General features: G+C 35.3%; 2 protein-coding genes across 2 annotated transcripts in view; both read right to left on the bottom strand.

Moving 5' to 3' along the window:
- The window catches only part of LOC116900137 (low-density lipoprotein receptor-related protein 1B-like), a 324,045-nt gene extending 320,853 nt beyond the window's left edge, over window positions 1-3,192 (bottom strand). Inside the window, exons 1-2 of the mRNA XM_032901911.1 lie at window positions 3,105-3,192; window positions 250-378 (exon numbers count right to left, since the gene is read on the bottom strand). Coding sequence (XP_032757802.1) covers window positions 250-378; window positions 3,105-3,192 — 217 coding nt within the window. The remainder of the gene's footprint in view (window positions 1-249; window positions 379-3,104) is intronic.
- Window positions 3,193-9,162: 5,970 nt separating this feature from the next.
- Window positions 9,163-14,285, bottom strand: part of LOC116900119 (low-density lipoprotein receptor-related protein 1B-like) — a 190,933-nt gene continuing 185,810 nt past the window's right edge. The window contains exon 3 of the mRNA XM_032901895.1: window positions 9,163-9,632. Coding sequence (XP_032757786.1) covers window positions 9,496-9,632 — 137 coding nt within the window. The 3' untranslated portion in view covers window positions 9,163-9,495. The remainder of the gene's footprint in view (window positions 9,633-14,285) is intronic.

The following is a 14,285-nucleotide window of genomic DNA, read 5'->3' as shown; positions in this document are numbered from 1 at the left end:
TATTATATTATTCAGTAAAGAATTGGCAGTTAAGATCCAATACTCCACCCATTTTCTAATTAGACATTTCTCCAATTGAATGGATCTTGTATGAATGACAACTGTCAAAAGTATTGCTTTGAGTTTCTAACACATATCAATGTGTAAACATGATCTTGCCCTAGTCCACATGGCTACACCACACTGCAAAGAAAGAACTATGAAAAGGAATTAAAGAAAGGCTCTGGAAGAAGAAAGACTATAGCTTACCATTTTTGACCTTGCAAGATCTGTTGTCTGACTGCATTATGTAGCCTTCCACACAACTGCAAATGTAGGATCCGTATGTATTCTTGCAGGTCTGGCTGCAAGTACCATAAATGCTACATTCATCTTGATCTGAAAGAAAAAAATTAGTGTCATTTCTTAGGAAATTTATGATTGGACACTTGAATTTTTATTGAAAATTTATGTCTTATTTTCAAATAGACAATTGTTTTAAAAGGTGAGATTATTCCAAAAAAATTACTTGAAAATTTTTCAAGTTCATTGTTGTCTTAATAATTAAGTTAGAAGATTATATTTAGTATAAAATTATTTGTGTATGTAAAAGGATACTGACTTTAGTTGTGTTGATCATGTTAGCCACGTATATACTAGTGTTTTTTAATGCTTTAAAATACACTCTAATAAATATTTTTGAATAATTCCAGTATGTAAAGAAATTAATGTTTCACTTTTTTATCTAAGAATTAAACTAGTAGAGGGTTTTTAATCTGAATATTAAGTATGATTTTTGAACCAAACCATGTAAACAGTCTTCATTATTTTGAAAAGGAAAAACTATTAAAGGTGTATTGAAACAGAATAAAAATATCATTTTTATATGTTTAACACTTTATTTTGATATTTCCTATTTGATATTGTTGTGTCTGTATGTCTGAGATGTATATGAGTACATGTGAAACCATGACACACATGTGGAGGTAAGAGGACAACTTACGTAGTAGGTTCTTTCCAACATTTGTTTTTATGGGTTATAGGGACTCATCAATAGGTTTCAGATTTGTGCAAAAAAAATGCTATCATCTGCTGATCTATTTGTCCAAGCTTCAAGACTTTGCTCTACATCCATTATTGCAATTGATAAATGTCTTCAAAGTAAAAGCAAAGTTTTATTTCTCCAGTGAATTCGCACTAGAGATAGAAACCACACTTAAGTGAAACTTTAAGTGACGGTTGCATATCTAGTGGTATATGGGAAGCCCAAAAAATGCTCAGTGCTCATTGTAGAGGATATTTGTCTCATAACACATTTTTTCTGGGATCCCCTAAACCTTGTACAGTCCTACAGATCTTTTCCGTATCTTTCATGATTTCTAATTTTGTTTGTATAGCATATGTGTGTGTGTGTGGGGGGGTGTATGCCCATGTGTGTATCTCTGTATGTATTTCTTCTGCTTTTTTTTGGTTCTTTGTCTCACATGTGTGTTTCTTTTGCTCTATTTTGTTGTGTCTATTTATTTTATCTTATTTTATTATTTTCACATGCCAATTTGTTTTACAAAAGAGTGAAAGAAAAGGTGTGTGAAAAGTACGGAAAATGGTAGATTTGGAGTAAAAGAAAAGAAATAAATATATTTTATAAAATAATCTATTGTCAATAAAAAGAAATTTTCAGAATAAATTGAGTATAAGAAATATCATAATTTCCTTAATCCCTGAAACGTACACTAGCATTAGACTCTGCAGGTTCTAGCAGGCATTGATGACATGGGGACTTCATGTGAAGGAGTCAAGTGATGCAAGTGTTTGTAAGAGAACTGGTAAATTGTAGTCCCGATAATGAGGCAATTTGTATGCTCAGATGGTTGTCCATACTGAATAAAGCATTTAGAAGAGATTAATTAGAAAGGAGCCAGGAAATGATATTTGTTTATGAAAACTAAATAGATTTGGGTTACAGGTGGATTGATGAATGTAGAAACTAAGCTAGAATGCTAATTGAATATTTCAGAAAACTATGGGGTTGCAAACCCCTTAAGCTCCTTTAGTCCATCCCCAGCTTCTCTATTGAGGTTCCCATGTTCAGTCCTATGGTTGGCTGCAAGCATCCATATCTGTATTGGTCAGACTGCCAGAGTCTCGCAGGGGACAGCCACACCAGGCTCCATTCAGCTATAGTGTCTGGATTTGGTGTCTGCAGATGGGAATGTATCTGCAGGTGGAGCAGCCTCAGGATGGCCTTTCCTTCAGTCTTTGCCCCACTTTGTCTCTGCATTTCCTTTAGACAGGAGCAATTGTGGGTTAATATTTTTCAGATGAGTGGGTAACCCCATCCATCAACCATGGGCCATGCCTAACCTCTGGATATGTTCTCTACAGGTTCTCTCTCCCCTTTGTTGGATATTTTGGCTAATGTCATCCTTGTTGAGTCCTGGGAATCTCTTGCTTTCCTGGCATCTGGGATTTTCTAGTGGCTACCCTCAGTTCCCCATGCCCTACTGCTACACACCTCCATTCAATTTCCTAACCTTCTGTACCTCTCGCCCATCTCCTCCCACATCTGATCCTGCCCCCCTTTCCCTCTTCTTCTAACTTTTTTTTAATGTAGAGGAATGTGAGCTTGTGGTTTGACTCCATAGGCAGCAAAGAAACAGTTTTTTCAAGATAAGCAAGAAGGGTGGAAACTGAAGGGAACATTAATTAATACATGAGATGGGATGAATAAATATGAAAATGAAAAAAGTGAATATGTAAAGTTAGGTCTATGAGAATTAATAACACCACTGATGTATTTAAATATAATTAAGGAGAAGTAAGGAGACCAAGTGATTTAATTTGTACCAATGGTACCTATAAACATCCGTGTTGAGAAATGTAATTCTAACGGTCAAAGATGAAGGAAATGAATTTAAACACCCCACTGTTGGAAAACAAATAATTCCTCAGGATAATTTAGAGAGAGACTCTCAAGGGACCTGTATCAGATTATAAGTGCTTGCTTTCCAAAGGTCTTTCAGTGCAATTTCACAAGGCATGCTCTGTGACTACCTGACTCTCTTTCCCTTGAGAATTTCCAGCAGAAAGAAAAGCCTGCAAAGTTCCAGGAGAGATGATCTCACCTCCAATATGAAAATATTTACTCCCAAGAATGACAGTGCTAAATGTCCAGGTTCTTTGTCCCTCTTCCTCCACGATTTTGCCATACATTTAAGCTTCAATCAGAATTTTCTATGTATATATTAATCCTTCAAATATTAACAATCTTTATCACTACTATGATGATAATACAAGGAAGGGGAGAAGGAGGGAGTGAGAAGGTATGGAAGGAAGAAATAGAGAAGAGAATGGGAAGTAAGAAAAAGGAGAGAAGATAGAAAAATAAAAAGAAAACAAGAATCTTTTATTGGAATTCTTGCTTCGGGGTTGACTTCTGGGAAATCCGAAGCTAATAAAGGAATTTAATAAGGGAAAGAGGGAAAGAAAAACACTGCAGTGTAGCATAAGGAGCTATTTAAATTGGGAAAGAATTAACCTATATGGAATTCTTTGCTCTGACTTTGGATTTTTTTATAGTCCTATAATAACCTGAAGTCATGGATGGCTCATCAAAGTAAGTACTTTGGGAAATAGAAAGAAGAGTGTTTGGAGCCTTATCTACAGTAATGCTGAAAGAAATTTAGCTTTGCATTTGTAAAAGTTCACCCCTTGGTTGCAGTAATGATGCTTGCTTAAGTTCATAAACATTTCCAACTTTAATATTATTGGTTTCTATTTTAGTTTTATTGATATGATATGTTAATCAGGAGAGAATTGTGATTAATGATTTCCTTTGTTCTTTTAACCTAGGTAGCATCTATTGCTGTGACACTTACACAACTCCACCAACCTGGCTGCAGAAGAAGATGCATGCCATTTCTGATATGTTACGTTCTTTTATCCTACAAAGACAAGAAATTGTCTGGAGATACAGTTGAATAGAGACGAATGATCATCATATGTGGCAACCAAAGAGTTGAAGGAAAATAAAAAGGAACCCACTTTCTAAGAGCTACTTCAAGTACAATCAGCACATATTGCTTTTGTCTCTTTTTTCAACAGAAGAAACTCAATGTGGCTGAACTTTTGCCATTAGTTAGTAGGTTAAAGATCCTTAGATATGCACCATTTGTTGAAAATGCTTGTTTTTTCTTTTTCTTTTCTTTCTTTGTTCTATTGTATGGTTTTAGTTTCTTTGTGAAACATCAAGTATCTGTAGGTGTATGGCTTTATTTCCAAGTCTTTGATCTTACTCTATTGATCAACTGTTGATCAATATCATAAGATTTTTATTACTATTACTCTCTATTGTGTAGTTTAAAATCAGGCATGGTGATAAGTCCATAAATCCTTTTACTGTACAGGATTGTTTTTATTATACTTCTTATTTTTCCATACGAAGCTAGGAATTGCTCTTTCAATGTCTGCAAAGAATTGCTTGGAATTTTGATGGGAATTGTATTGAATCTGTAGATAGCATGTAGAAGAATGTAAATAGATCGATCATGGTGCACATAATACAAGTCCACGTGGATCAAAAACCTCAACATAAAACTAGAGATACTAAATCTGATCGAACAGAAAGTAGGGGAAAGCCTTGAGTATAGTGTTACAGGAGACAACTTCCTAACAAAATACCAATAGCTCAAGTCACTAAGGTCAACAATTAGTAAAACGGACCTCATGAAACTGAAAGGCTTCTATTAGGCAAAGGACACCCTCAATAGGACACAACTGCAGCTTACAGAATGGGTAGGCTCTTCACTAGCTCTATATCCAACAGAGCACAAATACTCAAAAGAAATAAAGTACTAAAAAAATTAGACACTCAACTACAAACCCAATTAAAAATGGGGTACACAACTAAACAGAGAATTCTTAACAGAATATCAGGTGGTTGGGAACACTGAAGGAAATGTTCAGGATTCTTAGCTGGGTAATACAAATCAAACCTACTCCAAAATCCCATCCTATAGTGCTCAGCATGAAAAATAACAAACTCAAGTGATAGCATATACTGGCAACAATGTGTAGCAAAAAACACTCCTCCATTGCTGGTAAGAATTCAAATACATACAACCACTTTGGAAATCAATTCGTCAGTTTCTCAAAAAATTAGAAATAGATCTACCTTAAGACCCAGCTTCACTACAATTGGACATATATCTAAAAAATAAAGTTCCACAATACCACAAGAACATTTGCTCAAATAACAGTTTTATTTGTAATACTCAGAATCTGGAAACAACCTAGATATCCCTCAACCAAAGAATGGATAATGAAAATGTAGTACATTTAAACAATGGAATACTATACAACTATTAACTATCCTGAGTGAGGAAACTCAGACCTAGAAAGACATGCATGGTATGTACTCATAAGTGGATATTAGAACATCAAGTACAAGATGACTATGTTGCAGTACACAGACTCAAAAAGCTAAGTAGCATGGAGAAACCAAGGGAGGATGTTTGAATCTTAGTCAGATGTGGAAATAAAATAGACATCAGAGGTAGACAGAGGGAAGCAACTGGAACAGGAGTGGAGATCAGCTGTGTTAGGAGGAGAGAGGACTGAGAGAAAAATGGAAATCAATGTGGGAATGCATCTCTAGGCATGACAGTGGTTTGGCATTGGGGAGTCTCACAGAAGTCTATGTGGTTGACCCTAACTGAGACTCCTACCAGTGAGAGATATAGAGACTGATGTGGCCAGCTCCTGTAGCCAGGCAGGACTTTCAATACGCAGAGTGGCTCAACAACACACCCACAAAGCCCTTTACCCAAAATGTGTCCTGCCCACAAAATGGACATGGAGAAAGACAGAGATTGAGGGGATTACCACCCAACAGCAACTCAAATAAGACCCATCCTATGGAAGAGAACCAATCACTGACACTACTAATGATACTCTGCTATGCTTGCAGATTGGAGCCTAACATAACTGTCCTGTGAGAGTCCTCATCCAGCAGCTCATGGAAACAAATACAGAGACCCACGTCCAAACATCAGGAGGAGCTCTGTGTGTCTTAGAGAAGAATGAGAGGAAGAATTGAGTGAACTGGAGGGGAAATAGATACCACAAGATCTCTAGAATCAACTAAACTGGGCTCATGACAGCTTTTAAAGACTAAACGACCAGCCAAAGAGCACAGAGGGGCTGGACTAAGGCCCTCTGCACATATGTAGAAAATGTGCAGCATCGTTTCCCTGTAAATCCCCTATTCAGTTGATTCTGAGTCTGGTGACTTTTTTATTTATTTGTTTGTTTGTTTTCTTTTCCTTTCTTATATCAGATATTTATTTACATTTCAAATGTACTACCCTTTCTTAGTTTCCCCTCTGGAAACCTCTTATTCCATACTTCCTCTCTCTGCTTCTATGAAGGTGCTCCCCTGCCTACCCTTGTACTCCCTCCTTCCTCTCCACCATGGCATGCCCCTACAACAGGGAAACAAGCCTTCACACGACCAAAGACCTTTCCTGCTATTGGTGCCTGACAAGGCCATCCTCTGTTACATATGCACTGGAGCCATGGATCCCTCCATGTGTACTCTTTGGTTGGTGGATTAGTCCCTGGGAGTTCTGGGGGATCTGGTTGATTGATATTGTTGTTCTTCCTATGGAGTTGCAAACCACTCTAACTCCTTCAATCATTTCTCTAACTCCTACTTTGGGGTCCCTGTGCTAAGTTCAGTGGTTAGCTGCAAGCATCCTCATCTTTATCAGTAAGGGTCTGGCAGAGCCTTTCAGCAAGCACTTCTTGGCATCAGCAATACTGACTGGGTTTGGTGGTTACACATGGGATGAATCCTCAGGTGGGCCAGTCTCTGGATGGCCTTTCCTTCAGTCTCTGCTCCATACTTTGTCTCAATGTTTCCTCCTGTTAGTAATTTTGTCCCCCTTATAAGAAGGACTAAAGCATCCACACTTTGTTCTTCTTTCTTGAGCTTCATGTGGCTTGTAAATTGTATCTTCAGTATTCTGAGATTTTGGGCTCATATCTATTTATCAATGAGTGCATACCATGTGTGCTTTTTGTGATTGGGGAACCTTACTCAGGACAATATTTTCTAGTTACATCCATTTGCCTATGAATTTCACGAAGTCATTGTTTTTGATAGCTGAGTAGTACTCCATTGTGCAGATGTACCACATTTTCTATACTCATTCCTCTGTTGAGGGACACGTGGGTTCTTTCCAGCTTCTGTCTATTATAAATAAGGCTGCTATGAACATAGTGGAGCATGTGTCCTTGTCACGTGTTGGATTATTTTTCAGGTATATGCCCAGGAGTGCTATAACTGGGTCCTCAAGTAGTATTTTGTCTCATTTTCTGAGGAATCTGAAGACTGATTTCAGGAGTGGTTGTACCAGCCTGCAACCAACTGACAGTGGAGGGGTGGTTCCAGTTTCTCCACATCCTTACCAGTATTTGTTGTCACCTGAGCTTTTGATCTTAGCCATTCTGACTAACATGAGATGGAATCTCGAGGTTTCTTTGATTTGCATTCCCCTGATGACTAAGGATCCTGAACATTTCTTTAGATGTCATTTGATATTCCTCACTTGAGAATTCTTTGTTTAGCACTGTACTCCATATTTTAATAGGGTTACCTGATTCTCTGGAGTCTAACTTCTTGAGTTCTTTGCATACTTTGGATATTATCCCTCTATTGAATGTAGGGAAAAGATCTTGTTGCCTTCTTTTGGATACATTACCCTAGTTGGATTGCCCTCCATAGCATTAGTCATTTGAATTTTTGCTATTGAGAAGCATTTGGGAAGCTATTTGAGAAGCATTTTTTAAATGAATGATGAATGAAATATGAAATTTAACATTTTTGTCATTGAGAACATCGATGTTTACAAGATTCATACAATTTGCATTTGATTTCTTAAGTTTCTCTTACGGTGTAAGATATGAGCTCTCATTTGGAACTCCATGCCTGCCTGTCAGTATGTTTCTCTGAAGCAGATAGGAACCCCACAGAAAAAACAACAGTGTCAACTAGCTTGGACCCCTGGGAGCTCTCAGACTGTGAGAGCCCAACCAAAGAGCATGCACAGTGACTGATAACCCAGGTAGCAGTGGGCTGCCTTGTCCTGCCTCAGTGAGACCTAATCCTACAGATATTTGATGTACCAGGGTGGGCCCCACCCTCCCAGAGCCAAAAAGATGGACTCTATGGTGGGAATGCTGGGAGTAGGGTAGCATTGGGGAAGTAAATAAATTAATTAAAAATAAGATAAAATTCTGTATTAAGGCAAAAGTGGTAAGATAATCAGCTAACAAAATTACTTAAAAACAAAATTATTTGTAGCATATTTTTATTTGTTGTTTAAACAATAGTTATTCTCTGTTCCTTATAATGTATTATATTTAGATAATTTATAAATATATCTTATGTGTATATTAACATATTAAGCATATGGGTGTGTATATGCATATACTAAGTACTGTGTAAATGCACACAGCCTACTATATTTATAAATAGGTAAATATAATACATGTAACATACTCTGCTATAAGTCAACATAACAGAGCAATGACTGAAATTATTTCAGTGTTCCAAATTAATCATTTTGGAGCATGACGATTTGCTGAAATGTGTTCACAAAATCTAAAGCACTTAATACTTTTGATAGCTGGAGCCAGTGACTCACACATGCTAGGCCAGCTTAGCACTACTGAGGTCTAGGTCTTTAAACTAGAATTTAAAAAATACAAATAATTGGAAAGTCCATATATGTATTGATTACTGAAGTATTAATAAATTGTCAAACTCTAAAGTACTGACCTAAAATTTTAAATACTACTGCATACATAGTCATCATTAACTTCTTTAATGACATGTCTACTCTATGACAGCAATATGATAGCTATAAACCAACTATGAAGTAAAAATCGTTTAATCTAGTTTGGTAGAAGAAGACTAAAATATTACTGTTCTTATTTCCAAATTGTATTATTCTTACAATATAAATAGAAAATTGGTACAAATGCATATATAATGTTTATACCTTATGGGTAATGTTAACTTTTACATTTTAAGAAAAGAATGAGAAAAATTGTAAATATTTAGAATGGCAGCCCTTATTTGACTTTTATCAAGGAAGCCTGTATTAAATAGTGCCAACTTTGGACTGTACTTGGTGTGTCAAGGAACAAACTTGGTCCATGGTATTATTGTGAAGTAGCAAAGCAATTAAAGCACTAGGGCCTATTTGGCAGTCTGTAGTGAACAAGATTGCTCTTGAAAGGGATTGTGTGACTTCATTTCCAGTTCTCTATGTGTTCGTGGCACAGGGAAACAGACTTTGTTTATCATGTCCTCATGTCCGAATACATGAATCTTGATAAAGAGGATCTGAAGCCTCAAGAGAGTGAGGCAAAATCCAGCTTCCAAATTCCTAATCTGCTTATTTTATATGCTTGCATGCAATAATGGCGTGCCAACCAATGCAAAGACAGTCACAGTTCATACTTGCCTTTACAGCTTCTCCCATCTCCTGTTACTTCAAATCCATCCTCACAATAACATCTTGTAGCATTTCTGACCATTGCACATTTGAACTGGCAATTCAACTGCTGACAACTGGGTAACAATTCTGTAGGGGAAAAAAGGACTCTATATCAAATTGTCCACATAAAACTATTCAAATTAAACATAATACTTATTATAATTGGCTCGAGGAGGAAGTTACATCTATTTTCTTAAAAACATACTGGTTTACATTTATTGTAAGAACTGGTAACAAATTTAATGTATAATACTGGTGCACAGTTTTCTTCTTGTTAGCATATTACTATGTTCACATAATCAGTCTGTTCAAATTCTGGAAAATTAAATTATTTCAAGAGGAAAAGTGTCAGTGTGCAGGTTCATTTCCTTATCCATGTCTTCTCTGTCTGACACATCAATTGATTTTCTATCTTTGGAAACTTGTTTTGATTTGCCAATCCATGAGTAAGCTGCATAAAATCAATGTGTATATATTCTACCTCAATAATTCACTTTCGTTGGTGGAAAAATATTTTAGAAATACTGGACATAACATATTTCATTATGCTTGAGTTCTTCCTGAAGAAATACATCATTGAAGCACAAGTTACCCAACCCTCCAAGTAAATTCAGATTCATTGTGATAAATGCACAAGACAGTAGGTGACAGGAACATGTTGCACAGATGCTAATGAGGGCAGTATTTAATAGAGTTGAGAAGTGTTTCCACAGAAGACATGACTACTTATATGCCATGAAAATATTGTTCTAGTTTATTATAACAATACAATTATCCCACAGGATGAATGATAAGAATTCTGAATATTAAAGTTAAAATATGAGTCAAAATATGTTGCTATTTGGCATACATTTTAGTTGGTGCTTTATAAATGTATAAAAGATAACAGACAACAAAAATTATGTATCTGGAGCATTCTAAATTGAATGCTGTGTGTTTTAGGAGAATGTAATTACTTATACTCTTGCCTTACCTTAATTTATTTTCAAATACAAGGTAAGATTGTTTCATTCTCCTTGTCTTAATACTGAAAACTTACTTCATAATTTTTGCTCATTAATGGTAACCTCCTTTCTTATGTCTTTTAGGAAGCTAACGTGGTCAGAAAAGATTTTACTAGTTTTACAGTCCATATCTGATAACCTGTGAAAATTCTTGTTTCTTTGCCTTTCAAGCTTAGCTGAGTTAATAACCAAAACACCAACTCTATGACTTCTCTGCTACTCTACTTAAGGTCATTGCTTAAGTTATGCCCCACTTCCTCCCCTTGTCATTATTTTAGTATTTATATTAGGTCTGAGTTGCCAAAGAAAAGCATTGCTCTATTTACAAATTTTTGGTTGGAATATAGCCATACTCATTATTTACATACAGATTCTGACTGCTTTCCTAACACCTCAGAGACATCAAGGCCCACAAAATATGAAGTATATTCTCCTGTCTGTTATGTGAGAGGTTTTCTGAATGCTCTGCTAATTCATTCTCAGTTCCTAACATGATTTTTATTTTCCCAGATTACAAACCCAGAGCCAACCCCTTTGCCTCTTTATTGCCAATTCTTATTATGTGTGTATCTTTAGGCAATTTTAACTATATACATACCTACATACTGCAGTCTTTATCAATTTCTACATTAAACTTACTCCACTAACCTACTTTCCAAGCTCATTAACCTACTTACCTGAAAGTCCTAGTAACCTTCATGCTTTAAGTTCATGGGTCTTCTTTGACCTTCACTTGACCAACTATCAGCTTATTCTACTTCCAGTGTAATATGTACTTGGCTTGCCACCCATTTCATGGCCTATTTTGTGAAATTCCATTTTGTCTCATCTACCTGACTGTAATGAGCTAAGGCAGAAACTGTGGTAATTTTCTCTGTCTGTAAGTCACTTGTGAACTCTATTGTTTGAAACATAAATGCTGTCCTTGAATGTGAATTTTACCCTCCTCAATTTCTAAAATTGCATAAACCAAATAATCATTGAAGTATTATATTAGTTTTCTTTTTGCAATTTTGTATAAGTTTTCTTAATGTAGCTTCAACACATAAAACATAACTATGTCTACTTTGAATTTCAAATACTAGATTCATGGCAACAAATTATAGACATAGATATTATTCATTATTTAATGCAGAATTCCAATGCCTCTTATCTAAAGAATGCTAGTACAAAATATGGGATGTACAATTCTTCTAAAATATTAACTCTGTCTACTATGTCTGGTTGAATTTAAGAATCAGGCTCTGAACAGGAAATCTCTTTGAACTTTCATAGAATTTTAGAAGAAATTGTAGCTACCAGCCAGACCAAGATTCTACTGAAAGTGTAGGACAGAACTTCAGTATAGGGGTAGTCTACCTGCAAACCTGTCTGAGTTCTTACCCTCTAATAGAGGGAAGTATATAATTTAATGAATTTACAAGTTATTGTTCATCATACTTTAGTAATTAGTTTCTAAAGATATAGAGTATTGTTCATAGTTTGGTAGGGGATCAAAAAATCAATGTAGTATCTTGACTTAAGAATGAAAATTAACATCAGTCTTAAGTTCTAGTTAATGAATATAAGCTAACCCTACAAGAGTTGATGTACCTCCCAAGAGTAATTGACCCATAAATCATGGAAGCAATCCAAACTATTTCAATTTTCAGGGCACTTCAGTCTGATGTTCTCTGAGCACTTATCCAGTGCTAAGTCACTAAGTATTGTTTTATTGACACATTCTAAAATTTGTTGAGATACATGTATCAGTTACAATAGGGCATGGTAGTGAATGGAATTAAGTAAGAAGTGTAACAATGTAAAAACTAGCAAATGAATACATATAAACACCAATTTCATGATTTACAGGAAGAAGAATTCCTCCACAATTAAGAAATGTAGAAAGGCATCAGGGAAATATTTGTGAAAAAAATAAATTCAGGTACACTTCTAATAATAGGTTGGAGAGATGGCTCATCAGTTAAGAGCACCTGTTCTCCAACAATGAAGACCTGAATTCAGATTAAGGTACCCTCATTAAATTCCAGATGACTTCATCTCACACAGGCCTATCATCTCAGTTGTGGGGAGCAGAAGCTAGAGAAACAATGATGATTACTGAATGCCATGCCAAAGGAGAAATTTGAGTTTTAGGAAGAGACCTTCCCTTAAAGCAACAAGGAGAGAAAGTGACCTGACACACCTTCTTCTGGTTTCTCTGTATGGTATTCAGCCAAACATATGCAGAAAGGCACACGGTCTTGTGCACATAACACATACATAAACATATGGATGTACATGCATACCACTGCACGCATGCACACAAATATATATATATATATATATATATATATATATATATATATCACAGACAATGTAAACTGAATGCAATATTTAATTTTGTAAGAATTAGTTATAGAGTTTTATTACATAGACAGAACATGAGGTCATATTGTACAGTGAATATAACACTCTAATTTTGCAGTAATAGGGTTGGTTGTTCTTTCAGTGATATAATGTGTCACTTTCCATTTAATCCTGCCTAGATTCTCCTTGTTAAGGTTTAAATTCACAATAGACTCTCCAAATAGCCCTTGTTTCAACTGCATATTCCCTCTCATTTTTGGGTAATGCCTATGGGACAAAGAGTGTGGTCCACTAAAATGTTTCCAACATGGAAGAGCATGGGCAGACAAGGAGAAATTAAGAATAGCAATAATGGATGCGGAACGATATATGTTAACCCAGTTTGTAGTCTAAAATAATAATATAGAAAGGAATTTGGATTGTGGCTGACTTTATTGAGTATCCTCTTTCAAAGAGTATATGTATGTACAGAATATGGAAGGTTGGAAGATGATAAAACAATGAATGGAATTGTGGGAAATTGCTAAATATCAACTCTGCTAGCAGATCACAAATGGCTGTAAAGAAATAACAATCTGTAACTGAAAATCAATATTGTATTTGTTTAGAAAATAACTATGAACTATTATAAATTTATTTAGTTGTACTGCTTATCATCTATACTTAATTACATTTAAAACTATAATGAATATGCATATAATTATCATTACATCCACCCCAAGGCTAGAAAGCTTATTCAAGTAACATACAATTTCCATTCTTAGTGATTATTTTTTCCAGAGTTCCTTTCATGTGGGAAAGTCATTGGCAGATGTGCCATCATTATAAGGCTTGGTTTCATACTGAATTAGCAATTCTTATAATACCTAAATCAATGAGATATCCAGATGGGAACACAGTCCTCTAGACATATGTGATACCTATGTTTAAATACTGACACAAACATGACCATTACTTTTCTTTAAAGAAAGAAGTTGGTATTTTAAGGACTCAATCAGATTCTATTGATGGAGATTCTCCTACATTAATCTATTTTAAAAAGTCTTTTTAATGATCTTACAGAAACTATAAAGAAGGAAAAGGTCAAAAAGACAACTAAAAAGAGATCCATATACTTTATCTAACTCAAGCTAAGTTTCCAAAAAGTATGAGGCTTTGCAACATCTAAACTTGAAGTTCTTACATTCGCAAAATAAACCTTTGAACTTGTGTTACTTGAATATAGTAAAAATCTGATGAAAACGATTAATTTATAAAATATCTAAGGTTATACTCTTAACTAAATTTCTTTTTTCTTACATTTCTTTTTGCTTGGAGGTGGTATAGCATTATATTGAGATAATAAAAATGCTGAACGAAGAGGATTTTAACTCTCCTCCTCCTGGGA

The sequence above is a fragment of the Rattus rattus genome, chromosome 5 (assembly GCF_011064425.1).
Source record: "Rattus rattus isolate New Zealand chromosome 5, Rrattus_CSIRO_v1, whole genome shotgun sequence".
Classification (NCBI taxonomy): Eukaryota; Metazoa; Chordata; class Mammalia; order Rodentia; family Muridae; genus Rattus; species Rattus rattus.
This window is presented reverse-complemented; position numbering and strand designations above follow the sequence as displayed.